The 27,449-nt window shown below is 45.0% G+C and overlaps 1 protein-coding gene across 2 annotated transcripts in view; it reads right to left on the bottom strand.

The window, feature by feature from the left end:
* Positions 1 to 27,188, bottom strand: part of smfn (small fragment nuclease) — a 38,154-nt gene extending 10,966 nt beyond the window's left edge. The window contains exons 1-6 of one of the 2 annotated variants that reach the window (XM_080483469.1): positions 26,757 to 27,188; positions 24,141 to 24,224; positions 22,098 to 22,175; positions 21,911 to 22,022; positions 16,475 to 16,583; positions 16,256 to 16,309 (exon numbers count right to left, since the gene is read on the bottom strand). In XM_080483469.1, coding sequence (XP_080339595.1) covers positions 16,256 to 16,309; positions 16,475 to 16,583; positions 21,911 to 22,022; positions 22,098 to 22,175; positions 24,141 to 24,224; positions 26,757 to 27,005 — 686 coding nt within the window. In that variant the 5' untranslated portion in view covers positions 27,006 to 27,188. The remainder of the gene's footprint in view (positions 1 to 16,255; positions 16,310 to 16,474; positions 16,584 to 21,910; positions 22,023 to 22,097; positions 22,176 to 24,140; positions 24,225 to 26,756) is intronic. The other variant, XM_080483470.1, reaches the window with a different exon arrangement.
* Positions 27,189 to 27,449: the final 261 nt, after the last annotated feature.

The following is a 27,449-nucleotide window of genomic DNA, read 5'->3' as shown; positions in this document are numbered from 1 at the left end:
AGCAATGTGGACTACGTGCAGTCGGAGCTCTGTGGACTACGTGCAGTCGGAGCTCTGTACACTACGTGCAGTTGGAGCAATGTGTACTACGTGCAGTCGGAGCTCTGTAAACTACGTGCAGTCGGAGCTCTGTGGACTACGTGCAGTCGGAGCAATGTGGACTACGTGCAGTCGGAGCTCTGTGGACTATGCGCAGTCGGAGCAATGTGGACTATGCGCAGTCGGAGCAATGTGGACTATGCGCAGTCGGAGCGCTGGGAAACCGTGGCACACAGGGTGGACGCGGACTCTGCAGATACGCAGGAGACTGTTCAAGCAGTACTTTGTCGTCTCGTCATGCTGATGCGTGATGCAACAGCTCAGTTATGTATTTTGTCTATTGGTGTGAAGACAGCTGCACACGAATATGCCAGATATTAAAATATATGTCAAATCAATCAATCTATATATATATATATATAGTTTTGTTTACTTCCATTTTGTTTTTGTTTTGTTTTTTTCCTCCCTCACCGGAGCAGCTGCAGCGTCTCCGGGCGTAGAACCGTGACTCCAGAGCAGCATAGTACCCAGTGGAATAATATTAAGGTAGAAAGTTTCACTTTAAAAGTTTCCTGACGGCTGATTGTGAAAGTGAAAGTCATTAGTTTTACTTTGATAAGCCGAATTTAACTACCACAGAAGTAATTCTTAATGCTAAAATGAAGCTATAAAAATAGTCTTTGAATTTAAATATAGTCTCTGTGTGTTGAGTCAACATTAATACTGTGGTTTCCCTGAATAAATATCCATTACAAGCTTCAGCCTTCAGTAGAAAAACAATGTGATTAATTGCAATTAATTACAGAAAATTGTGCAATTCCTTAATTTTTTCCAATCGACTGACAGCACTAATATATATATATATATTAGGGACGTCCCGATCACACTTTTTTGTCCCCGATACCGATCCGATTTTTCAGAATTGAGTATCGGCCGATACCGATACTTTCCCCATCCAATACTCACATTGCTACTGCAAAGATACTCAATAGTGTATTTTTGGATCAACTAAGATGTCTGAAGCTAAAAGTACTACTGGCAGAAGCTTTGTTTACCTAGAACTTATTGTAAAACTCACTTATTGAATCAAAATTCTTCTCTCTCTCTTTAGTTGTTGTTGTAAACTGAGGAACATCCACACCACGATCTTTGTCCTCCCTGACCTTCTCCCAAACCTCCGTCCTCACCTCACTATGAACACGGCTCAACACCAGGCTTCAGGGCATGTAGTACACATGCCAGGCCTTTAGGGGCGCTGTGACTCACCAAACACAACAAAAACACAGAAGAAGACAGACCACATAGAAATTTAGAAGTAGACTTCTGCACATAAACACATAAACCACTATATATCACTCTAGTTTTATAGGTCTATGGCCCCGCTCCGCCTGCTTCTAGCTTCTGCAGCTCCACCCGAGCTTCTAGTCCCTGATTGTTCTGGTTATTAGGTGACGTAGTGGTTATTAGGGGACGTTGTGGTTATTAGGTGACGTAGTGGTTATTAGGTGACGTAGTGGTTATTAGGGGACGTAGTGGTTATTAGGTGACGTAGTGGTTATTAGGGGACGTAGTGGTTATTAGGTGACGTAGTGGTTATTAGGGGACGTAGTGGTTATTAGGTGACGTAGTGGTTATTAGGTGACGTAGTGGTTATTAGGTGACGTAGTGGTTATTAGGTGACGTAGTGGTTATTAGGTGACGTTGTGGTTATTAGGTGACGTTGTGGTTATTAGGTGACGTAGTGGTTATTAGGGGACGTAGTGGTTATTAGGGGACGTAGTGGTTATTAGGGGACGTTGTGGTTATTAGGTGACGTTGTGGTTATTAGGGGACGTAGTGGTTATTAGGGGACGTAGTGGTTATTAGGGGACGTTGTGGTTATTAGGTGACGTAGTGGTTATTAGGGGACGTAGTGGTTATTCGGGGACGTAGTGGTTATTAGGGGACGTAGTGGTTATTAGGGGACGTTGTGGTTATTAGGGGACATTGTGGTTATTAGGGGACGTAGTGGTTATTAGGGGACGTAGTGGTTATTAGGGGACGTAGTGGTTATTAGGGGACGTAGTGGTTATTAGGGGACGTTGTGGTTATTAGGTGACGTAGTGGTTATTAGGGGACGTTGTGGTTATTAGGGGACGTAGTGGTTATTAGGGGACGTAGTGGTTATTAGGTGACGTAGTGGTTATTAGGGGACGTTGTGGTTATTAGGTGACGTAGTGGTTATTAGGGGACGTTGTGGTTATTAGGGGACGTAGTGGTTATTAGGGGACGTAGTGGTTATTAGGGGACGTTGTGGTTATTAGGGGACGTAGTGGTTATTAGGGGACGTAGTGGTTATTAGGTGACGTTGTGGTTATTAGGTGACGTAGTGGTTATTAGGGGACGTTGTGGTTATTAGGGGACATAGTGGTTATTAGGGGACGTTGTGGTTATTAGGGGACGTAGTGGTTATTAGGTGACGTAGTGGTTATTAGGGGACGTTGTGGTTATTAGGTGACGTTGTGGTTATTAGGTGACGTAGTGGTTATTAGGGGACGTTGTGGTTATTAGGTGACGTTGTGGTTATTAGGTGACAGAGCTCCCAGTCAGAGCTCCCAGTGAGCGTGTGGATGTGGTTTAGCGGCAGCAGTTAGCGGTTTGGCTGCTAAATGTGGCTATGTGTGTGTGAGCTTATCTGGAGCAGATAAGACGAGCGGCAGCGGACGCGCGTGAACGGGGTTAATGACAGAGAGAGAAAGAGAAGGAGAGAAGAGTTCTGGCGAGGTTCTGCTAACACGAGAGTCCGGTAGTTATCAACAGGAGCTGGGTCAGCGGCTCAGACCGTCACAGCTTCTGATAGCCGCGGGATAACTCCTGGGTGCTCGTGCAATCAGCATCCCAGAGTCTCACAAGCACTAAATCAACACCCAGCGATCTCAGCAGCAGGTTATTCTACCTCTTCTGCCCAGACACAGCCTCCTACTTGGTCAGAAGGTGGGGGGGACAGATCCGAGCACCGACTGTTACAAACCAGTGAATTGTCAACAATAAATACACAATAATCACCAAGAAGCATTCAATTCAGCTAACAGGCGTTTATTAATAAAAATGTATTAATTCATAAATAATTCTGAAATCATCTCATAAATCAACACATTCAAGTAGCAAACGACATCTAACATGGAGATCTAATCTATTAAACATGTGTGTGTGTGTGTGTGTGTGTGTGTGTGTGTGTGTGTGTGTGTGTGTGTGTGTGTGTGTGTGTGTGTGGTCTGGAGTGATGAGTGTGAGTGTGAGTGGGTGTGATGACCCACGTGACCACTAGAGGTGTTTGACTCGCTCTTTCTGGGGACGCGGCGGTTGCTTAGCGGCCAGATAAACAAGACGTCCGTCGAGCGCACTTGCGCGAGGGCGGTCTCGGAGCGAGGCAGTCTACCGAGGGCGTAACGAACGGGCGGTTCTGTTGGCCTGTTTCTGAGCACCGAAGTCCTAAGTGGAGATCTGCTCTGCAGCAGATAACACATGGGTGTTACATGCAGTTGTGTGTGAGCTTATCTTGATCGGTTAAGGGGGGGCGCGTAGCTGCGGGTTAGTGGAAGAGGGAGAGAGAAAAGAACGACAGAGAATTCTGACGACGCTTGGTTCTGAACCCTGGTTCCTCCACACAGACCTCCCAGTGGGCCTGGAGCTCACTTGGACCTCTGGTTCTGAGGTGGAAAACCAGAGTCCTGGACTTGGTTGGTGCACGTGAACGCGCGTACAGAAACATATGAGATGCTGCGGCCTTCTGAGCGGCACATTGAAACACATTGCATTTTCAACAGAACATCATTCTAATTCAATTCAATTCAATTTTATTTGTAAAGCGCTAAATCACATCAACAAACATCTCAAAGCCTCTTACAATGATAGAGAACAACAGAACCCAACTAAACCTTCCAGAACCTCTTACAATGATAGAGAACAACAGAACCCAACTAAACCTTCCAGAACCTCTTACAATGATAGAGAACAACAGAACCCAACTAAACCTTCCAGAACCTCTTACAATGATAGAGAACAACAGAACCCAACTAAACCTTCCAGAACCTCTTACAATGATAGAGAACAACAGAACCCAACTAAACGTTCCAGAACCTCTTACAATGATAGAGAACAACAGAACCCAACTAAACGTTCCAGAACCTCTTAGAATGATAGAGAACAACAGAACCCAACTAAACCTTCCGGAGCCTCTTACAATGATAGAGAACAACAGAACCCAACTAAACCTTCCAGAACCTCTTACAATGATAGAGAACAACAGAACCCAACTAAACCTTCCAGAACCTCTTACAATGATAGAGAACAACAGAACCCAACTAAACCTTCCAGAACCTCTTACAATGATAGAGAACAACAGAACCCAACTAAACCTTCCAGAGCAGCAGATGGAACAAGCAACAGTGGAAACCAGGAAGAACTCCCTCTCAGGAAGAACAGTTCATAAGAAGTCCCTCTTCAGGAAGAAAGGGGGCGGAGCCTAGACTCTGGAAGGGGGGGGGGGGGGCATCCACCTTGACCGGTTGGGGGGAGAAGTACATGGGATAGGACAGGGAGAGAGAAGAATAGAAGAGGGAGAGAGAGGAATAGAAGAGGGAGAGAGAGAGGAATAGAAGAGGGAGAGAGAGAGGAATAGAAGAGAGAGAGAGAGAGAGAGAGAGGAATAGAAGAGGGAGAGAGAGAGGAATAGAAGAGGGAGAGAGAGGAATAGAAGAGGGAGAGAGAGGAATAGAAGAGGGAGAGAGAGGAATAGAAGAGGGAGAGAGAGGAATAGAAGAGGGAGAGAGAGAGGAATAGAAGAGGGAGAGAGAGAGGAAAAGAAGAGGGAGAGAGAGAGGAATAGAAGAGGGAGAGAGAGAGAGGAATAGAAGAGGGAGAGAGAGAGGAATAGAAGAGGGAGAGAGAGAGGAATAGAAGAGGGAGAGAGAGAGGAATAGAAGAGGGAGAGAGAGAGAGGAATAGAAGAGGGAGAGAGAGAGGAATAGAAGAGGGAGAGAGAGAGTGGCAGACAGGCCAGATAAGTACAAATACAATAGAATTCTAACTATTCTCTGCCCAGACAAAAGCTCTCTCACCGTCCGGTTCTGTTGGTTCTGTGAGGCGTTGGTAACTGGTTGTTACCGGGTGCTTCAGCTGCAGGAGTGGACAGCTGAGGGGATGATTTTGGAAAGGAGACGATGGCTCTGGTCTCCAGAATCCCACAAAAACAGGAAAAATAGAGGAAACAGAGGAGGTAGTCCAAACTGGGTCCTGCTTGTCCAGCGGACTGGTCTGGATGTTTCTTCTGTTCTTTTGCTCTCTTTACCATCCTGAGGCAAGCAGAGACTTGTGTCTCCCTCGATGGTCAGATTGAGAAGCAGAGAGTTTTGGTTGGAAAGTTTCACCAAGGCTTGAATTTTGGACCCCTGTGGTGTTTGGGTCGAGTTCGATCATCCTCATTGGTTATCAACCGGGGGGGTCGTAAAACTGGCTCGCTCCCCTGCTGTTTTATGGCCTGTTCATTGTCCCTGGTGATTCTCCTTCGGGGGAGAATGCTCTGGAGGAGTTCAATGGAATCTTCAGCCCTACAGTGTGTTGGACTTTTAATACTTGTGCGTCATGGTTGGACCCCTGCTGTGGTCAGGGTGCGTCTCAGCTAATCTCCTTGGTCTGGTCTCAGGTTTCCATGAGGTGTGGCGGAGTTGTTGGATCCCCCTAGTGGTGAGCTGCAGGGATGCAGCTTCAGAGGTGGGGGGCCCCTGGTGGGGGTCACGTGACCAATGGTGAATTTTTCCAGTGGTGACCACATGTTTCTTTGTTCTCAAAGAAACGTGGCCACCCCCCCCCCCCTCCCCCTCCTTTGTCTGGAGGGGTGAGCATGGTGGCCGGGCCCACACTAGGAACCCTCAACAGGCCGGAGCCAGAGGACCGCAGGGGCTCGTATCATAAAAGCAAGTCAGAAAAACCAGAAGGCCCAAGAAATTTAAAAACTACTAATAAGATGTTAAAATCAATCCTGAACCAGGGAGCCGATGCAGTGACTTTAAAACAGATGTAATAGCTCGTCTTCTGGTCCTCGTCACTCGTACTGCTGAGTTCTGGAGCAGCTGAAGGCTGCTGGGAGTTTTCTGGAGAACCAGACCAGACAGCAAGGCATTACAATCATCTAAGCCAATGGAAATAGAAGCATCAGCACCTCCTGCTGGCAAGAGAGAGGAATGGGTGGACCAAAAAAATCCTGTTTTTGTACTGTTCTTAATGTGGGGAATCAAATCCAGCTCCGTCAGAGAGGAGGCCCAGGTTTTGAACCCACTGCCAGGGGTTCCAGTCCTGACTCTCTGTCTCTGGCCTTATATATACTGTAGATTTTTTATTATGTTAAATTGTTTTACATGTATTTTATTGTAATGACATTCTGCTAATGTGAACCATTTAAACACTGTTTTTCACAAGTAATAGATATTTTTTTAAAGTTTCAGTTTTCTTTTGTTGGTTTTAGATGATTTGGAAACATGACAGCTCTTCTTTCAGAGCTTTGGGAGCAGAGTGGATATAGAGGGGCAGCCAGAGAGGAGAGGCGTCTTCCCCATATCCTTTGTTCAACCACCGTGTGGCAGACAGGTGGTTAACCTGATAGGAACCAGGTGCGCTGCCCCACCTCTCTGCCCATAAAGGAGGAGCCACCAGACACTCGGGAAGGATGGAGGAGGACAGGCTGAAAAGCCTGTGTGTGAGTTGGAGGTTTTTGTTTGTTGGCAATCTGATTTAATAAAAGAAGTATGATTTTAGAGAGCCTTGACTCTGCGTCTCTGTGGGGGAACCCGGCGGTGGCATGCTCGACTGCCACACCCTGCCTCTGCAAGTCCCGCCCCCGCAAGTCCCGCCTCCGCAAGTCCCTTACACAGTGCAGGTTTGCTCCCCAGATTGACATGAAAGTAGAAGAATGTTCTGATCTGTCCGTTGCTGGAGGTCTGGAGCTCAGGTGTTGGTCTCTCATCTTTTAAAGCTGTTGTTTGTCCTCTAAAGAAAGTAGTGAAAATGTCCTCATCATCTCTAGAGCTGCCATCCTGCCTGTTAACCCGCTAATTAGCTAGAGAGCGTAGCCGTGTTGTATCAATTCACTAATGCACTGTGAACGTACCTTTAGCATTTAGCATAGCACAGTTAGTCCAAAGGCGTAGTGATCTGCCTTTTTACCTAAAACAAATAACTAAATTGAAAATTTCATTCATTTCAATTCAGCCTTGGGTTGGGGGGGCGGGGGGGGGGGGGGGGGGGGGGTAGACAAATGGTGCATTCTGGACTTTTTAATACTACCTTGTGGACTACTAAGTACAATGTTGTGGACTACTAAATACTACATTGTAATAAATTGTCGTACCAGTTGATATTGAACAAGCCAAACACCAAATATGTTATGGAAAAAACAGTAAGGTGTTAACAGATCAATACATGTGATCAGTACAGGTGTCTGTGTCTGTGTGTGTTTGTGTGTGTGTGTGGGGGGGGGGGGCTCACCAGTGCCTCTTCATATAATTTACAAACAGTTTTAAAATACAGAAGATGCCAACTTCCCACTGAGCAAAGAGTTGTGGTCCAGAGGACGTCTTTAAGACGTCTTCAGGGAGGCCAGAATGAAAGTTTTTGTATGTCTTTCCTGGACACCGCGTGGACGTCCTGTCTGGACGTCATATAAACGTCCAAACAAGACGTCTGGATGACATGACGCATTGAAAAAAAAAAAAAAAAAAGTGATGCCACCTGGGATTGAACCCAGACCTCTTTCATGGAGGTTTGATTCCGAACCACTGAGCAGGGGTCGGCAACCTTCACTCAGGGAGCCATTTGGAGTCCTTTCCCACTGAACACAACACAACACACACCGTCCTCCACATTGTCGCTATAATATTAATAAATCAGCACATACAGTGCCTTGCGAAAGTATTCGGGCCCCTTGAACCTTTCAACCTTTCAGGCTTCAAACATAAAGATATAAAATTCAAAAATGTTGTCAAAGATCAACAACAAGTGGGACACAATTGTGAAGTGGAACGAAATTTATTGGATAATTTAAACTTTTTTAACAAATAAAAAACTGAAAAGTGGGGCGTGCAATATTATTCGGCCCCCTTGCGTTAATACTTCGTAGCGCCACCTTTTGCTGCAATTACAGCTGCAAGTGGCTCGGGGTATGTCTATCAGTTTTGCACATGGAGAGACTGGAATCCTTGCCCATTGTTCCTTGGAAAACAGCTGGAGCTCAGTGAGGTTGGATGGAGAGCGTTTGTGAACAGCAATTTTCAGCTCTTTCCACATATTCTGGATTGGATTCAGGTCTGGACTTTGACTGGGCCAGTCTAACACCTGGATCCGTTTCTTTATGAACCATTCCATTGTAGATTTGGCTTTATGTTTTGGATCATTGTCCTGTTGGAAGATAAATCTCCGTCCCAGTCTCAGGTCTTTTGCAGACTCCAACAGGTTTTCTTCCAGAACGGTCCTGTATTTGGCTCCATCCATCTTCCCATCAATTTTAACCATCTTCCCTGTCCCTGCTGAAGAAAAGCAGGCCCAAACCATGATGCTGCCACCACCATGTTTGACAGTGGGGATGGAGTGTTCTGGGCAAACATATCATTTTGCATTGTGGCCAAAAAGTTCGATTTTGGTTTCATCTGACCAGAGCACCTTCCTCCACACGTTTGGTGAGTCTCCCAGGTGGCTTGTGGCAAACTTTAAACCAGACTTTTTATGGATATCTTTGAGAAATGGCTTTCTTCTTGCCACTCTTCCATAAAGGCCAGATTTGTGCAGTGCACGACTGATTGTTGTCCTATGAACAGACTCTCCCACCTCAGCTGTAGATCTCTGCAGTTCATCCAGAGTGAACATGGGCCTCTTGGCTGCATCTCTGATCAGTCTTCTCCTTCCTCCAGATGAAAGTTTGGAGGGACGGCCGGGTCTTGGTAGATTTGCAGTGGTCTGATACTCCTTCCATTTCTTTTTTTTTTTTTTTTTTTTTAACTTAATTTTTATTGAAATGTTTTCAGTTTTCACAGTTCCAGTGTCGGGGCAAAACAAATATACAAAATCTATCCATCTTTCATCAACCAAAGTGTCTATTGTCCAGTGGTGGCGGTGTCCTCTTCTGTCCTCCTGAAGTCAGTCCATTTTTCCCACTTTTCTTCATATTGAGACTCCTGTAATCTTAGTTTGTGAGTGAGTCTCTCCATTACTAATAATCCCTCAACACGTAACCACCGCTCCCGGGTCGGCGGCTCCACTTTGTACCACAATCTGGTCATCACTTTCTTGCTTGCTGTTAGTAATATCTTAAACAGATATACGTCATCTCTTTGTATCACATTATGAGTTATGTTTCCCAAATACAGCATCTTACAAGTTTTGGGGAACTGATATCCTCTTACTTTTTGTAAACTCTGCCATATTTGTTCCCAATACACCTGCAATTTGTGACAGGACCAAAATATGTGTGTGTGATCTGCATCAACGTGTCCACACAATCTCCAACATGGCTGTTGTGCCGACACCACTTTTGTCCTTATTTTTGGAGTTATGAAAAATCTAACTATTTTTCCAGCTAAATTCCCGCCAAACCCTGGAGCTGGTGGCCGTGCACTGTGATTTACACAGAACAAACCATTCTTCTTCTGTTATTTGTTCATTTAGCTCTCCTTCACATTTTTCTTTAATATATAGAGAGGAATCGTCCCTGTTCCACACCAGGTTCTGGTATAAAGCTGAGATCACTCTACACTTTTTCCCTTCATAAGCTTTCTGGAATATCTCCACTATTCCATCATCTCTGTCAATCTTAATCTCCTTCTCCAAATAGTGTTTTAGTTGTAGATATCGATAGCGTTCATTTTCCTTTAGTCCAAATGTTTCCTTGAGTCTCTCCAAACCCTGCAGCTTCCCCCATTCCATTATGGTGCATACTGCTGTGATTCCTTTGTTTGTCCATTGCTCAAATCCTCGATCAATCGTCCCTGGTTTAAACCTGAGGTCAAATGCAAACCAACTCTGCGTCTTTATCTCCTCCTCCAATTTATACTTTTCCACCACTACATTCCAAATTTCTACTGTAGTTTTAGTTATTATATCCAGTTTTCTCAACAGTCCTTTGTCTGCTATTAAGTTCCGTACCTCTGTGTCCATTGTGCCCAGTTCTAGATCTTTCCATCTTGCGACAAAAGCATTGTTGCACCAAAACACCAGAGGTCGGATTTGTGCTGCATAGAAATATTCTTTCAGGTTTGGCAAAGCAAGACCTCCTTTCTCTTTAGGCAGCTGCAGGGTTTTATAAGGAACCCCAGGTTTCTTCCCTCCCATATGAACCTTGATATCCACTTATCCCATTCCATCAACTGTTTTTGTGGGATTTTCACCGGCAGAGATTGGAACGGGTACAGAAGTCTTGGTAAAATGTTAAACTTGATTATCTCTATTCTTGAGCTGAAATCCAAACAAATAGCCGACCATATGTCCAGGTCCCTCCTAATATCATGGTTCCCTTTGGTGTAATTTGCTTCATATAGCTTGTCTATTCTGTTCGTAATGTTGACTCCCAGGTATTTGATTATTTTAGCATCCCATTTGAGTTTATATACGTCCTTTAGTTCTTACGATGCCGAGTAATTTATCGTCAAAATCTGTGTTTTTTTTAACATTAATTTTGAATCCTGAATATCCACCATAACATTCCAATAGTCTCATTGCTTTTGGAAAACTTTTGTCAGGATGCTTTAGGAAAAACAATCTATCGTCGGCAAACAATCCTATTTTATGTTCTAGCCCTCCTAATCTCACTCCTTCTACTCCGTCCTCCTGCCGGATCATCTGGGCCAGTGGCTCCATAAACAGTGCAAAAAGAGTGGGAGAGAGACTACATCCCTGTCTGGTCCCCCTCTCTAATCTGAATTGTTTTGTCAGGCTTCCATTTATTTGGACCCTTGCTTTAGGCTGCTGATATAGTGATTTAATACAATTGACTGATTGTTCATTGAATCCAAATTTTGCCAGTACCGTATATAAAAATTCCCAATCTACACTATAAAAAGCCTTTTCGGCATCAATACTAACCAAAATTGCATTTTCCCCCTTTCTTTGGACATAATCCACAATATGCAGACCGTCTGATATTATCTTGTGTTTGCCTTTCTTTGATAAACCCACATTGGTCTTCATCGATCAGGTCCTGCATAAATGTCTCTAATCTTTTGGCTATAATGGAGGTGTTCAGCTTATAATCCACATTTCAGAGTGATATGGGTCTGTAGTTACTGCAGCATTCTCTATCCTTGCCCTCCTTTGGGATTATGGAGATGATGGTCTCCTTCCATGAGGGAGGGGTCCTACCTGACCTGAGGGTACAATTGAATGAGTCACATAAATACTGAGTTAACTCCCCCTTGAAGGTTTTATAAAATGAGACCCCAAATCCATCTGCTCCAGGTGATTTCCCCGGTTTTGCCCGGCTAATTGCTTCTTCTATCTCTTTTAGTGTGATTTCTGAGGTCAGCATCTTATTTTGTTTTGCGCCTATAGATGACAAATCCAATCCTTCTAAGAACTCTGTCAGATGTTCTCCTCCTACAGAAGCAAGCCGTGAATACAGTTTACTATAATATTCCTCAAAAGCCTTCTCTATTTCTTCCGGTTTATATAGAGTTACATTTGTGATGGGGTCCCTTATTTTATGTACGTTTGTTGAGGCTTGCTGTTTCCTTATACGTCTGGCAATGTTTTTTGTGGCTCTTGCTCCTCCCTCATAGTACGTTTGTTTACAAAATCTTGCCTTCCTTTCCACCTCTTCTAACAGTATATCATCTATTTCTTTCCTTACTTCCTGAATCTGAGTATATACCTCCGAGTCCTTTGACTGTTCCAATTCTTTTAATTTACCAATTTGCTTTTGATACGTCTCTAATCTGTTTTTTTTGGCAAAAGCTGTGTATGATATCAGCTTCCCTCTCATCACGGCCTTCAGGGCGTCCCATAAAATTGTCAGATCTACTTCCCCATTATCAGTTTCTTCTCTGTATCTCATAATTTCTCCCTTCAATTCTGTAATCAGCCCCTTATTGTTTAGAATACCTTCGTTGAGTCTCCATATTGTATTTTTCCTCTTATTATTCAAATAAATTTTTAGATAAACTGCACTGTGATCTGATATATCAGCTACCCCTATCCGACACTCCTTTATTCTGTGTATGTCACTCTTATTCAACAAGAAATAATCAATCCTGGAGTACATGGCATGAGGGACTGAATAGTGGGTATAATCTCGATCAAGTGGGTGGAGTTCCCTCCATACATCCAACATGTCCATCTCTGACACCAACATGTTTACATAACTACTCATTTTCTTTTTGCTTCCTTTTGTACTTGTCGTATCCAACCTATAATCCAGTACCACATTAAAATCCCCTCCACATATCAATGTCCCTTCTGTTTCTGAGTTCAAAAGATCGAATATTGTTTTATAGAATCTTTTCCCACATCCTGGGGGTGCGTACACATTAAACAGTGGAACCAGTTCGTTTTCCAGAGTACCCTTGACCATGACATATCTCCCTTCCTTGTCGTTTATTTCTTTGATCATCTCAAACCCCAGAGCGTTAGAAATCAATATTGCCACTCCTCTTCTATGATTTTCTCCAAATGAGCTGGCAAACGAGTTCTTATAGCCGAACTTTTTAAACTCAGCCTGCTCCTCCCGTGACGGACGCGTCTCCTGAAGGAAGATGACCTGCATCTTTTCCTTTCTGAGCTTGGTTAGAGTTTTATCTCTTTTTTTGACATTCTTCAAGCCGTTAACATTTAATGACACCACCTTTATATCTCTATGTTGCATCATTTAAATCCCTTGAAATGATCCTCGGCCCCTCAACTGTAACTTCATCAACAAAATCAAAAAACACAGCCCTGAGAACACAAAGAGGTCAAACACAGAACCTGAACTCCACAGCAAACAGGGGCCGCTCACAACACCGACCCCATCTCCCCGTTGGTAGGAGTGGGGGATAACCTTCTGGAAACAAAAAAGGGCCCCCCCTAGTGTTCGGGGGAAGACCTGATGTAGGTCTTCCCATGTCACCAGAAAAGTCCAACAGTTATTAATTTAGTAACTCTCTCTGTCGATTATTGTCCAAAACACAAAAGGTTCAGTGAATAAAACACAAACAAGAGAAAAGAAACCAAACCTTTTCTCTGTTTACCAGGTAGATATCACTGCTTTATCTTTTAAACTCTTCTAGTCTTTCCTTTGCTCGGTTTCCCGCGTCCTGACTCAGATCCTCTAATGCTGCAGCGGATCCGCTCTGCCCCCGTTTCTCTCCGACGCGTCGCCATTGAAGCGCCTCCAGGCGCTCCTCGAGATGGCGCTCCTCGAGATGGCGCTCCTCGAGCGGCGCTCCGGTGTGGGCCGCGCCATCACGTCTTTCAGGTGTCTCCATCCCTCGTTTCCTCATGTCTTGTAGCACGTCCTCGGCGTTGTTATACGTCTTTGGTCCTTCAGGCCAGTGGACCCTCATCTTGTCCAGCGGTGTTTGGAAGCGGATCTTCTTTCCGTAGAGGATCTTTTTAATCGCTGCGTATGATTTGCGTCTCTTCATCACCTCCGTCGGATAATCGTGGTCAAAAAATATGCGTCTCCTGTCGATTTCAATCTTCTTTTTCCATGCTTTGGCCAGAATATCCTCTTTTGTCTGGTATTTCAGGAAATTGACCACAACAGATCTCGGAGTCGCTCCCGCTGGTGGTTTTTTGCCAAAGCTCCTGTGCGCTCGTTGAATATGTAACTCTGAACTTTCTGGTAACTCGAGTTCCCGGTGAAGGAGCGCGTCAACCAGCCCAGGCATGGATTCACCGTCCTTTTCAGCGACATTATAAATCCTCAAGTTGCAGCGTCTTCCGTGTCCCTCCACCTCGGTCAACTTTTCCTGTAGTTTCTTTTGTTGTAGTAACGTGAGGATTGTATATTTCGCCTACACGCTCCACTCTTCAGACTCAATTACCCGCTCCTGCATCTCATTAAGATCCTTCCGCTGCTGTTTAATTTCTTCGGCGTTTCGTTCAATTTTTTTATTAATTTCCTCTTTGAACCCGGCGAATTCTTGTCTGACTTCTGCTTTGAAATCATCTCCGAATTTCGTAAGGTCCTCTTTCAGCTCTTTCTTCAAGTTTCGTATTTCTGTTGTAATAACACCGAGACTCTCCATTAATAAATGAGGCTGTTCGACACTCACGTTTTCCCCTTCCATTGGTTCGACCTCGTGGTCGGGTTCTTCTGGGTCATTGGACATGGTTTTCTTTCTTGAACCTTTCTTTCCTCGTCCCCCGCTCATTTCGCGCTGATCAAATATTCGTGTTTTTCAAGTTTTATCTAAGTTTTGGGGGATTATTCACCTAATTGACTTGGGAGCGCCGCTCTATGCTGCCATCTTGGTATGCGCCCCTCGGGGAAATTTCATACTCCTTCCATTTCAATATGATTGCTTGCACAGTGCTCCTTGAGATGTTTAAAGCTTGGGAAATCTTTTTGTATCCAAATCCGGCTTTAAACTTTTCCACAACAGTGTCTCGGACCTGCCTGGTGTGTTCCTTGGTCTTCATGATGCTCTCTGCGCTTTAAACAGAACCCTGAGACTATCAAAGAACAGCTGCATTTATACGGAGACTTGACTACACACAGGTGGATTCTATTTATCATCGTCAGTCATTTAGGACAACATTGGATCATTCAGAGATCCTCACTGAACTTCTGGACTGAGTTTGCTGCACCGAAAGTAAAGGGGCCGAATAATATTGCACGCCCCATTTTTCAGTTTTTTATTTGTTAAAAAAGTTTAAATTATCCAATAAATTTCGTTCCACTTCACGATTGTGTCCCACTTGTTGATTCTTGACAAAAAATTTTAATTTTATATCTTTATGTTTGAAGCCTGAAATGTGGCGAAAGGTTGAAAGGTTCAAGGGGGCCGAATACTTTCGCAAGGCACTGTATATACTTGAGACCAGAGCTTTAGAACCATGACTGAGTGGTGTGGCTTTCAATGTCATTCAGGATTATTTATCATTAAGTGAATATCGCCGCTATCTGAGGCAGTGAGCATGAAGCGTTGTTGCTCCACACTCTGCTGACTGGTAGTGATGACTGTCACTCTCAAAAAGTCACTCTGCAATATCAAAATCTCATCTGCCTTAAACCCTCCTGTTATTGTTCACATGCATCTCTTTGCACGCTGATGGTTCTGCTGACTGGGTTTATTGAAACGTCGATGCTCCACAGCATCGCGGTCTCCTGACGAGGTTCAGACGCTCCTCTCAGTAGCAGGAGAGGAGATCCAGCAGGAGATGGACACTGCAGTTCAGGTTGTGTCACAGATAAAGAAGCTCACGGCTTCGGATGACCGCTGAGCTGCTATGAGCTGCACTCCTCACTCCTCACTCCTCACCTCATTATTGTTGCATGATGACGTTACATCCCTGTGTCGCTCACTACATTTTGCCGTACTCTCTGTAGTGGACCGATGCAATTCAGTTGGTTCTGGGTGCGCTTTGCCTTACCGTACTGTACCGCTAATAGTTGTTGAAGATTGGGATTAAAGGAGATTATATCTGAATACACACAATAGACTTCAGGGATAATGTGAAAACACTCTAAACTGAAAATTGTACTAAATTTTTACCGGCTTCCTTCATGTAGACGAGCGACGTGTAAAGAACCCAGTTTATGATTCACCTTTCACAAAATATCTTAATTGATATCGCTGATGTTTTTAATGCCTTTAAGATGGAGCTTTGACCTTATTTCCTGTGTTATGGGGAAGGGCTTTTATTTTGAAGGGAACAATCTGTGGTTCTTCGGTCTGGAGAGGGTTTATATACAAAGCAACACAAGGAAATGATAAACTAATAAAGCACTGCACAATAGCTTTTCTTTATTAGCCTCCGTCTGACTCGGTGGCGCCACGTTAAGTCACAAGTGTGGAGTTCGTGTCTTATTTCCTGTTTGGTTATCAATCTGTCACGCTCCGGGGAAATGAATAGAGTGCTTTTCTCTTTTGTCCCCATCAGCACGTTGTTTATGGTGGTTCTGAATAAATATGAAACAAGAGTGGAACCGTTCTCAAGCACGAAGGTTTGGCCAGTAAAGAACCACAGGAGGTGGAGGGTTCATGTCGTGTACCTGTGGCTTGTCTTCTTGTGAGGAACCATCTTGTATTCTTCTGGAAACCACCGTCTGAATAAGCACAGTGATTGATTATTAATAATCCCTCTATCTATCCCTCTCCATCTCTCTCTAAGCTTTTCCACAGAGCAGAACTAGAACCTCGTCAGCATGAACCTGAGCTGAGAACAGAACCAGAGCCAAGCAGACTGAAATGATCCAGGTTCTCACACTGACCTGCTGAGCTCCTTGATGGTGCTGACGTCGATGATTCTGTAGTGAAGATGGAACATGAACTGTGGCATGTATTTATCCAGGAACCTCTTGTCTGCGTGCACAGAGTTACCTGCAGGTAAAACATCAGGGTCAATGAAAACATCAGGATCAATCAAAACATCAGGATCAATCAAAACATCAGGATCAATCAAAACATCAGGATTAATCAAAACATCAGGGTCAATCAAAACATCAGGATCAATCAAAACATCAGGATCAATCAAAACATCAGGGTCAATCAAAACATCAGGGTCAATCAAAAAGTTAGAGTGTTGCTTTGTCTCCAGCCATTGGTTCATAATGACTGTGTGTGTGTGTGTGTGTGTGTGTGTGTGTGTGTGTGTGTGTGTTGGGGGGGGGGGGGGGGGGGGGGTTCAGATAATTATAAAATTGTTCTTCTCTCCTTTTCATCCATTCATATTTTGTCTATTTCTTTATTTATAAGTCATAAAGAAAAAAAAAAATTTAAATTACGTGAACACGTCTTTTGTTTTGCAGGATTTTATATCCACATGTTGACATTGTGGAATGGGTGGAGATTGGGTGGAGAATGGGTGGAGGTCACAGTTTGCAGAGGCTGGCTTCATGTCCATTGTGCTGGAAAATCCACCAATGTTCCCAAAGCATCATTCAGCTGTGGATCAACCCCCAAACAGAGAGTCCAGGTCCTCCAGTAGTTGGTTCAGTACTTCAATAGATGCAGGAGGTACGGCAGAATGAGAGAAACACCTGGTGACATATTGAGCTGCTCTCCTTTATGTTGACTAGAACAGTTTGATGATCACCTTGTGAAAACAACATGTCAGCTGATTCAACATGTCAGCTGATTCCTGTTGTTAAATGACAGGAACAAATAAACTCCAGTAGTTTTGACTTTAATCAAAGTGTAAATGTCACAGTTGGAGCTGCTTTTTATCTCATTTTAACTCATTTTAATCTGCAGGATGATTGAGGTGTAGAAGGGTGGAGATCCTGACTGGATTCTCCAGAGAGCAGATCAAGGAGAGTGAAACTAACTGTGCTGTTAGTGGTTCTATTCTCTAGAGCTGCTCTATGTTCTGTCTTTGCTCTTTGTCTTCAGATCTTCCATGATGATGTCATGGAGTCGAGGGTCTGTTCAGACAGAATAAACCTCTGGAAGATGTCGTCAGCATCACTTTCCCTGAAGCAGCAGCTCAAACTGAGGAGGTTTCCTTTCAGTTTCTACCTAACATAAGCTGGATTTGTCTACTTGTCTTCCTCTGTGTTGCAGCAGATGTTGGAGATGCTGAAGGAGATGGAGGAAGTCCCAGGAATCCGAAGGAGGACCAGAGACTCGTCCGTTACCTTTTGATGTTTTGCTCCCAGAAGTAAGATGATCAATGGAATGGAGGACATCAGAGAAGTAGAGTACTCAATACTGTGAGTCTTTGTAAACCTCTCTACCTGCACCTTGTCAAGGTCTTTCAGATCCTCATCATCATCCTGATGAAGGTCCTACAAGGCCTGAGGCAGAGGTCATCATAGCCAGAGGGAGAACGTTCTAACATGTTCTCACAGGGGAACCGACCGGACATGATGAAGAGAGTCTGAAGGCCTCAGGGGAGGTAGTAGTAATCCTATATCTTCCTACTACATCACCGGATGTAGTAGTCATCCTATATCTTCCTACTACCTCCGGTGATGTAGTAGTAATCCTATATCTTCCTACTACATCCAGTGATGTAGTAGTAATCCTATATCTTCCTACTACATCTGGTGATGTAGTAGTAATCCTATATCTTCCTACTACATCCGGTGATGTAGTAGTAATCCTATATCTTCCTGTGTTCATCTGATAGTAGAGTGAAGCTGCACTGCTGTTGCTCATCACTATCTTATCTATTGGAATCTGTACATTATATTTACATAATGTCTCTAAAATCCAGAATATATTGATAGAGTGACACTGAGAAGTTAATCCATGTATTTACTTCCAGAGTAACTATTGTACCTCCCTATTATCAGGGGGTCCAAGTCACTGCTTAAAAAGTCTTCAACTAAATCTAAAGATCTTAAAGACCTGCTGGTCCCAGATCTCCCCAGAAGAACTCTTGGTTCTCAGAGTGCTGGCTTACTGGAGGTTCCTAGCTTTTCTAAAAGTAGAATGGAGGCAGAGCTTTCAGCTTTCAGGTTCCTCTGATGTGGAACCAGATCCAGTTTCAGTTAAAGAGTCTGACACAGCCTCTCATGTTCAGGTTAGGATGAAGACTTTTCTATTAAAGTTTCCAGTGAGAGCTGCTTCAGGACACCTGAGACCATTTTCTAGTGAAGCTGCCAGAGGTTCAGACTGCTGGAGGACCGAAACTGAGCTTCTGTCCTTTTTATTCACCTCTATTACATGTCACTATTACACGTCACTATTACACGTCACTATTACATGTCACTATTACATGTCACTATTACACGTCACTATTACACGTCACTATTACACGTCACTATTACACGTCACTATTACATGTCACTATTACATGTCACTATTACACGTCACTATTACACGTCACTATTACATGTCACCGTTACATGTCACTGTTACATGTCACTGTTACATGTCACTGTTACATGTCACTATTACATGTCACTGTTACATGTCACTGTTACATGTCACTATTACATGTCACTATTACATGTCACTATTACATGTCACTAACATTTACCTTTCTCTCCTGTAGTCTGTCTCTCAACCTCCCTGCTGGATGTCTGACAGTGGAGCTGAAGGTGGATTGAAGCCTCCTGTCCTGATCAGTCTTCACAGAGTGGATCTCTCTCTTATCTATCTGTCTGTCCTCTCTTCTGTCTTCTGTCCTCTGTCCTCTCCCCCCACCCGGCCAGCAGGAAGCCTCCACCTCTGAGTCTGCTTTCTGCAGGTCTCTTCCTGTTAGAGGGACTTCTTCCTTTCCACCGTCGCTCATGTGGATTAGTTGGGTTTTCTCTATTAAAGTACCCTGTGATTGTTTATATAATAAAGAACAATGACATGATTTATGATGGTTTGATTCTTTTAAAGTTGTCATAGGTATTGGTTGAAGGTTTGTCATGGACATTTCCTCCTTCCTGCTGAAGAAACTACAGTTATTCTCCATCCTGGTCCTATGTTTTGCTTCATGCAGCCACATTGTCACTGGATGAATGAAGGAGGCAGATCAGTTTAGTAGCTGACCTCTGACCTCTGACCCTGAGCTTCACTGTGGTTACAGCTGACCTCTGACCTCTGACCCTGAGCTTCACTGTGGTTACAGCTGACCTCTGACCTCTGACCCTGAGCTTCACTGTGGTTACAGCTGACCTCTGACCCTGAGCTTCACTGTGGTTACAGCTGACCTCTGACCTCTGACCCTGAGCTTCACTGTGGTTATAGCTGACCTCTGACCTCTGACCCTGAGCTTCACTGTGGTTACAGCTGACCTCTGATCCTGAGCTTCACTGTGGTTAGAGCTGACCTCTGACCCTGAGCTTCACTGTGGTTATAGCTGACCTCTGACCCTGAGCTTCACTGTGGTTATAGCTGACCTCTGACCCTGAGCTTCACTGTGGTTACAGCTGACCTCTGACCCTGAGCTTCACTGTGGTTACAGCTGACCTCTGACCCTGAGCCTCACTGTGCTTAGAGCTGACCTCTGACCCTGAGCCTCACTGTGGTTACAGCTGACCTCTGACCTCTGACCCAGAGCCTCACTGTGGTTACAGCTGACCTCTGACCCTGAGCTTCACTGTGGTTACAGCTGACTGACCTCTGACCCTGAGCCTCACTGTGGTTACAGCTGACCTCTGACCTCTGACCCTCACTGTGGTTACAGCTGACCTCTGACCTCTGACCCTGAGCTTCACTGTGGTTACAGCTGCAGCAGAGTTAGACAACTTAGTCAATCATGTAGGCAGCAGGTGTAAAACGGAATAAACTTCTGTTACATGGCTCACTGATATTTTGGGATATAAAATGACGCAGGGTCAGTGAAGTGAAATGTAAATGTAAAGCAGAATTTAGAATCGAGCAGAGAGGAGTCAGATGAGACACTTTTCTTATTTTGTCCTGAAGGTAAGGAAATATGACAAATAGACATCCTGAACTAATTCTACCTTGTTTCTTTAACAATAATTCATTTCCATTAAAACATTATTGCCTCAAAAAGCAACGTTTTCATTTCTTTTCAGAAAGTTTGTAGTGATTCTATCTGAGCCTGGAGATCAGTCAGAGGCTGTTTTCATCATGATTCTTCAATTTAAATCCTCCTCACATAAAGGTTTCATCATTTACAGTAATAAATGATTTAAAGTAATTCAGCATTTTGTTTAGAATAAGAAGAATCATACAGTATCTAAAGAAATTCAGGATCTCCTTCACTATACTTTTTGGTTCTAAGTATTCTTCCCTCTTCATCATGAGAGTGAATCTTTTCTTTCTAGGCTGTTTTTATAAATTAAATGTGGAATATGATGGTTTGTTCTTCCTCAATCCACTTGGCTCTGGACCTTAGAAATACTCTCTGAGCTTTATTCAGATAAAATCTACTTGGATGTACCTTCCAGTGTACTTCTGCTTCCCAGAACTGAACATAAGCCATGACGTAACTTTAGCCACTGACGTCATTCTGTCTTTTAAATATGGCGGCGACCACATACAAGTATGGCGGTGACCGTAAACAAGCAAGTCGGAAACCACAAACAAGTATGACGGCGCCCAGACGCCGCCATTATTTGATAACGCACTGGCGGGGTTTCAATTTTGAGAGTAGTATGGCGCTGACCGTGTGCCATTATGGCAGCGACTGCTAACAAGTATGTCAGCGCCCGCCAGCCACCATACCGCACTGGCGGGGTTTCAATTCTGGAGAAGCAAGGTCGCACTGCGGATCATGTACTACCGCCTCCCACCGACAGTGGCGCTGTGATTGTGCTTTGGAACAAAATGCCGGCAACTTGCAGGAAGTGGCCATATCTCATGTACTACCGCCTCCCACCGAGGGTGGCGCTGTGGTGGTGATTCAGAACAAAAATGGCAGAACAATATGGCGGCAATCGCTAGAAAGCAGCCATATAGTCGGCCATTTTGGATTCCCCACTGGCAGCCTGTTGGCCGGGGCTCTGGTGAACACCACCATCACTGCTTAACTTTCTTTGTTGTTGCAACACTTCTAATTGTGATTGCTCTTTTGTTCTACTTGCTTGATGTGTAAGTGTGCGATGTGCAACCCTCCTTTGATTTTCTATTTAGTGTGAAACACCCCATGTTCTGCTTTTGCTCTATTCATTTTATTCATTCACTTCTAATGTTTGTATTTAATATAAAAGTTGTATTTGTTGTTAAGTGGTGCCAAATTAAAGAAAATAAACAAGAAAGAAATTGATGCTGGTAGAAATGTGTTGAATGCAGAAGCTCACCGGCCAGCGGACACTGTCCAGGAGCAGTGTGCTGTCTGACGAAGGACAGGAACTCGTACTCCGCTTGGTCCAGCGTGATAAGACTGTCCCTCACAGCCTGGACCAGTCCTGACTGGAACCCAATCAATCAATCAATCAACCAATCAACCAACCAATCAATCAACGAACCAGTCAGCCACATACACACCTGTCCGTGATGCTCTTTACACCAGTCCGACATCCCGTCCAGCAGCTGGTCCGGCTGCTTGATGACTAGGTTGGGTCCCTGGTGACGAGCACATTCATTCACTCATTACCTCAGCCACTACATTCATTACCTCAGTGACTACATTCATTACCTCAGCCACTACATTCATTACCTCAGTGACTACATTCATTACCTCAGGCACTACATTCATTCACTCATTACCTCAGCCACTACATTCATTCACTCATTACCTCGGGCACAACATTCATTACCTCGGGCACTACATTCATTACCTCAGCCACTACATTCATTACCTCAGGCACTACATTCATTACCTCAGCCACTACATTCATTACCTCAGCCACTACATTCATTACCTCATTACCTCGGGCACAACATTCATGACCTCAGGCACTACATTCATTCATTCATTACCTCAGCCACTACATTCATTACCTCAGGCACTACATTCATTACCTCAGGCACTACATTCATTCACTCATTACCTCAGCCACTACATTCCTTCATTCATTACCTCAGCCACTACATTCATTCACTCATTACCTCAGGCACTACATTCATTACCTCAGCCACTACATTCATTCACTCATTACCTCAGGCACTACATTCATTACCTCAGCCACTACATTCATTCACTCATTACCTCAGGCACTACATTCATTACCTCAGGCATTACATTCATATATTCATTACCTCAGGCACTACATTCATTACCTCAGCCACTACATTCATTCACTCATTACCTCAGCCACTACATTCATTCACTCATTACCTCGGGCACAACATTCATTACCTCGGGCACTACATTCATTACCTCAGCCACTACATTCATTACCTAAGGCACTACATTCATTACCTCAGCCACTACATTCATTACCTCAGGCACTACATTCATTCACTCATTACCTCGGGCACAACATTCATGACCTCGGGCACTACATTCATTCATTCATTACCTCAGCCACTACATTCATTACCTCAGGCACTACATTCATTACCTCAGGCACTACATTCATTCACTCATTACCTCAGCCACTACATTCCTTCATTCATTACCTCAGCCACTACATTCATTCACTCATTACCTCAGGCACTACATTCATTACCTCAGCCACTACATTCATTCACTCATTACCTCAGGCACTACATTCATTACCTCAGGCATTACATTCATATATTCATTACCTCAGGCACTACATTCATTACCTCAGCCACTACATTCATTCACTCATTACCTCAGCCACTACATTCATTACCTCAGCCACTACATTCATTCACTCATTACCTCAGCCACAACATTCATTCACTCATTACCTCAGGCACTACATTCATTACCTCAGCCACTACATTCATTCACTCATTACCTCAGCCACAACATTCATTACCTCAGCCACTACATTCATTCATCCATTACCTCAGCCACTACATTTATTCACTCATTACCTCAGCCACTACATTCATTACCTCAGCCACTACATTCATTCATCCATTACCTCAGCCACAACATTCATTACCTCAGCCACTAGATTCATTACCTCAGCCACTACATTCATTCATCCATTACATTCATTCATCCATTACATTTATTCATCCATTACCTCAGCCACTACATTCCTTCATTCATTACCTCAGCCACTACATTCATTCACTCATTACCTCAGGCACTACATTCATTACCTCAGCCACAACATTCATTACCTCAGCCACTACATTCATTCATCCTTTACCTCAGCCACTACATTCATTACCTCAGCCACTACAATCATTTATCCATTACCTCAGCCACTACATTCATTCATCCATTACCTCAGCCACTACATTCAATCATCCATTACCTCAGCCACTACATTCATTCATCCATTACCTCAGCCACTACATTCATTACCTCAGCCACTACATTCAATCATCCATTACCTCAGCCACTACATTCATTCATCCATTACCTCAGCCACTACATTCATTACCTCAGCCACTACATTCAATCATCCATTACCTCAGCCACTACATTCATTCATCCATTACCTCAGCCACTACATTCAGCTTAGCGTCTGTGATGATACAGGCCATTTCAATGATCTGGTCCTTGTCAATGTCCAGACCGGTCATCTAGAAAAGAAGAGAACACAGAGGGGGTGAATGGAGGGATGGATGATAGGGAATGCATTGATTGAGTGATGGTGGGATAGAGGAACGGAGGGATGGAGTGACGAATCAGGGCTCATTAACAAGTAGATGTAATATTGAACTGCAGTGATGTCACACCTCTGGTGTGTCATGTGACATTTGTAGAGCTCCTGTGAGGCAGCTCCTCTAGGGCCATGTGGGGCAAGCAGAGCGGGGGAGGGGGAGGGGAACATGTGGGGTGAGCAGAGCGGGGGACGGGAAGATGTGGGGTGAGCAGAGTGGGGGAGGGGAACATGCGGGGTGAGCAGAGCGGGGGAGGGGGAGGGGAACATGTGGGGTGAGCAGAGCGGGGGAGGGGGAGGGGAACATGTGGGGTGAGCAGAGCGGGGGAGGGGAACATGCGGGGTGAGTAGAGTGGGGGAGGGGGAGGGGAACATGCGGGGTGAGCAGAGTGGGGGAGGGGGAGGGGAACATGCGGGGTGAGCAGAGTGGGGGAGGGGGAGGGGAACATGCGGGGTGAGCAGAGTGGTTGAGAGGGTCATGTGGGGTGAGCAGAGTGGGGGAGGGGGAGGGGAACATGCGGGGTGAGCAGAGTGGTTGAGAGGGTCATGTGGGGTGAGCAGAGTGGGGGAGGGGGAGGGGAACATGCGGGGTGAGCAGAGTGGTTGAGAGGGTCATGTGGGGTGAGCAGAGTGGGGGAGGGAACATGTGGGGTGAGCAGAGTGGGGGAGGGGGTCATGTGGGGTGAGCAGAGTGGGAGACAGGATCATGTGGGGTGAGCAGAGTGGGGGAGGGTGAGGAGATCATGTGGGGTGAGCAGAGCAGGGGAAAGGGTCATGTGGGGTGAGCAGAGCGGGGGAGAGGGTCATGTGGGGTTAGCAGAGCGGGGGAGAGGGTCATGTGGGGTGAACAAAGTTAGGGGAGAGGGTCATGTGGGGTGAGCAGAGCAGGGGAGAGGGTCATGTGGGGTGAGCAGAGCGGGGGAGAGGGTCATGTGGGGTGAGCACAACGGGGGACGGGGTCATGTGGGGTGAGCAGAGTGGGGGAGGATATAACTTCCCTGACACAGGAAGTTATATCACACAGCACCTGTCGACACAACAAAATGACATTAACAAAACAACAATACACTACATTTAGTATGATGTGTGTATTTTGTTGTGTGCATGTTCGGACTGCGACTGACGACTATTTTAATAATGAATTAATCGGTCGATTATTTTTTTCGATTAATCGATTAATCGGATAAAAAAAACATTTCAAATTTCCACCTCTATAGACCTTTTTCATGACAACAGGAAGTAGCGTCTCCTGGAGCAGGTCACTTCCTGTTTGTGTCTCATTATAATGGACCCAATCTTTTCACCAACGCTCCTGAACTCTCCAGCTTTTTCATTGGCTGATGCGGAGGCCATCGCAGTGGCGAATACACGAACAAATACACTTGAACAGGAGTAGAAGTTCTTCCATGAAGAATACCTCCACCGCTAACAAGGTAAGGAAAGACCTAGTCCAGCGAGCTAACCGCGGCGCTAGCTACAACATATGATGAAGATAAACATGGTGACTAAGAAGCCTCATCTACTCTGCTAAAGTATTAGAGGTATTTATTTGAGACATAAATACTTCTAGACCGAGAGAACCTCCACACGGAGAGAACCTCCACTCGGAAAGAACCTCCACACAAAGAGAACCTCCACACTAAAGCCCCATTTCCACAGTGCCCCTTGGTGCCGGTACGGGTCAGGTCAGAACCGGTTGTTGTGCGTTTCCACTGACTCAGAACCGTTCCCAACCGGTACCATTGGTAACCATTTCTCGCTACCCCTCCACTTGGGGTACCAGGGACAATGTGCCGGATATGAGTGGGAGGAGCTTCAACACTGCCGTCTGCTCATTGGTCCGTGACGACCTGTTCTCCCAGCAAGCAGCCATTTCCAATCACTTCTTCTGCAGCAATCAGGAAACTTTTTTGAAAATGTCCCGTTATGGCGTCACATCCTGCATGATTACACCACCTTTCATAACCCCGCCTACATTTCAAACCGTTCCCCGTGTAATGGAAACGCGGCACTGATACGGGTCTGGTTACGGATAGTCAACCCCCACCTGACCGGCACCGGTACCAAGGGGCACTGTGGAAACGGAGCTAAAGAGAACCTCCACACGGAGAGAACCTCCACACAGAGAGAACCTCCACACCGAGAGAAAAACGAGACAGACCGAACCTCCACACAGAGAGAACCTCCACACAGAGAGAACCTCCACACAGAGAGAACCTCCAGAGGGACAGAACCTCCACACAGAGAGAACCTCCACACAGAGAGAACCTCCACACAGAGAGAACCTCCAGAGGGACAGAACCTCCACACAGAGAGAACCTCCAGAGGGACAGAACCTCCACACAGAGAGAACCTCCACACAGAGAGAACCTCCAGAGGGACAGAACCTCCACACAGAGAGAACCTCCACACGAAGAGAACCTCCAAACAGAGAAATGTCAGCCGGACTCGCCTCCAGGTCCACCCACACCATCCTGCCGTTCAGCTCGGAGGAACACATGCTGCTCGCTCTGCGCCTCCGGACGTCCCTCCCTGGACCCGGTCCCGGGCCGATATCTCCAAAGTTCCCCGCTGACCGAAGCTTGGAGGCGGGCTGCACAGCTCCACCGAGAGGCCAGAACGGAACCACGGACAGTTTCGTCCTGGAGAGCCGCAGAGAGGTGCAGACAGAGCGGACACAGCCGTGCCAACACACCGGCATGCTGCAGGGTGGCTGCCGTAAAGACGCTTACGTTAACGTAAGGCACGTCTAATCATAGACGTATACCAAATAGAATCATAAACTATCTAGAACATTCATTGACATGAAGCTGGTAGAATCATGCCTTGAAGCTGGAAGAATAATAGCTGTAAAGTTGGTTGAATTTAATCCGAAAAGCTGGTAGAATAAAAGACGTAAATCTGGCAGTATCTTAAACATAGACATACTAAGGAGTAGACGCCTCATACTGGGCAGGGACACGTCAATAGCGCCGCCATCTTGAACCGGTAGTGGTAATGTGCGGTATACACTTTGTTCAGTGTGTCTTAATGTGCAGTATACACTTTGTTTAGTGTATGTTAATGTGCAGTATACACTTTGTTTCGTGTATGTTAATGTGCAGTATACACTTTGTTTAGTGTGTGTTAATGTGCAGTATACACT

Source organism: Lipophrys pholis (genome assembly GCF_963383615.2).
Source record: "Lipophrys pholis genome assembly, chromosome: 16".
NCBI lineage: Eukaryota > Metazoa > Chordata > Actinopteri > Blenniiformes > Blenniidae > Lipophrys > Lipophrys pholis.
This window is presented reverse-complemented; position numbering and strand designations above follow the sequence as displayed.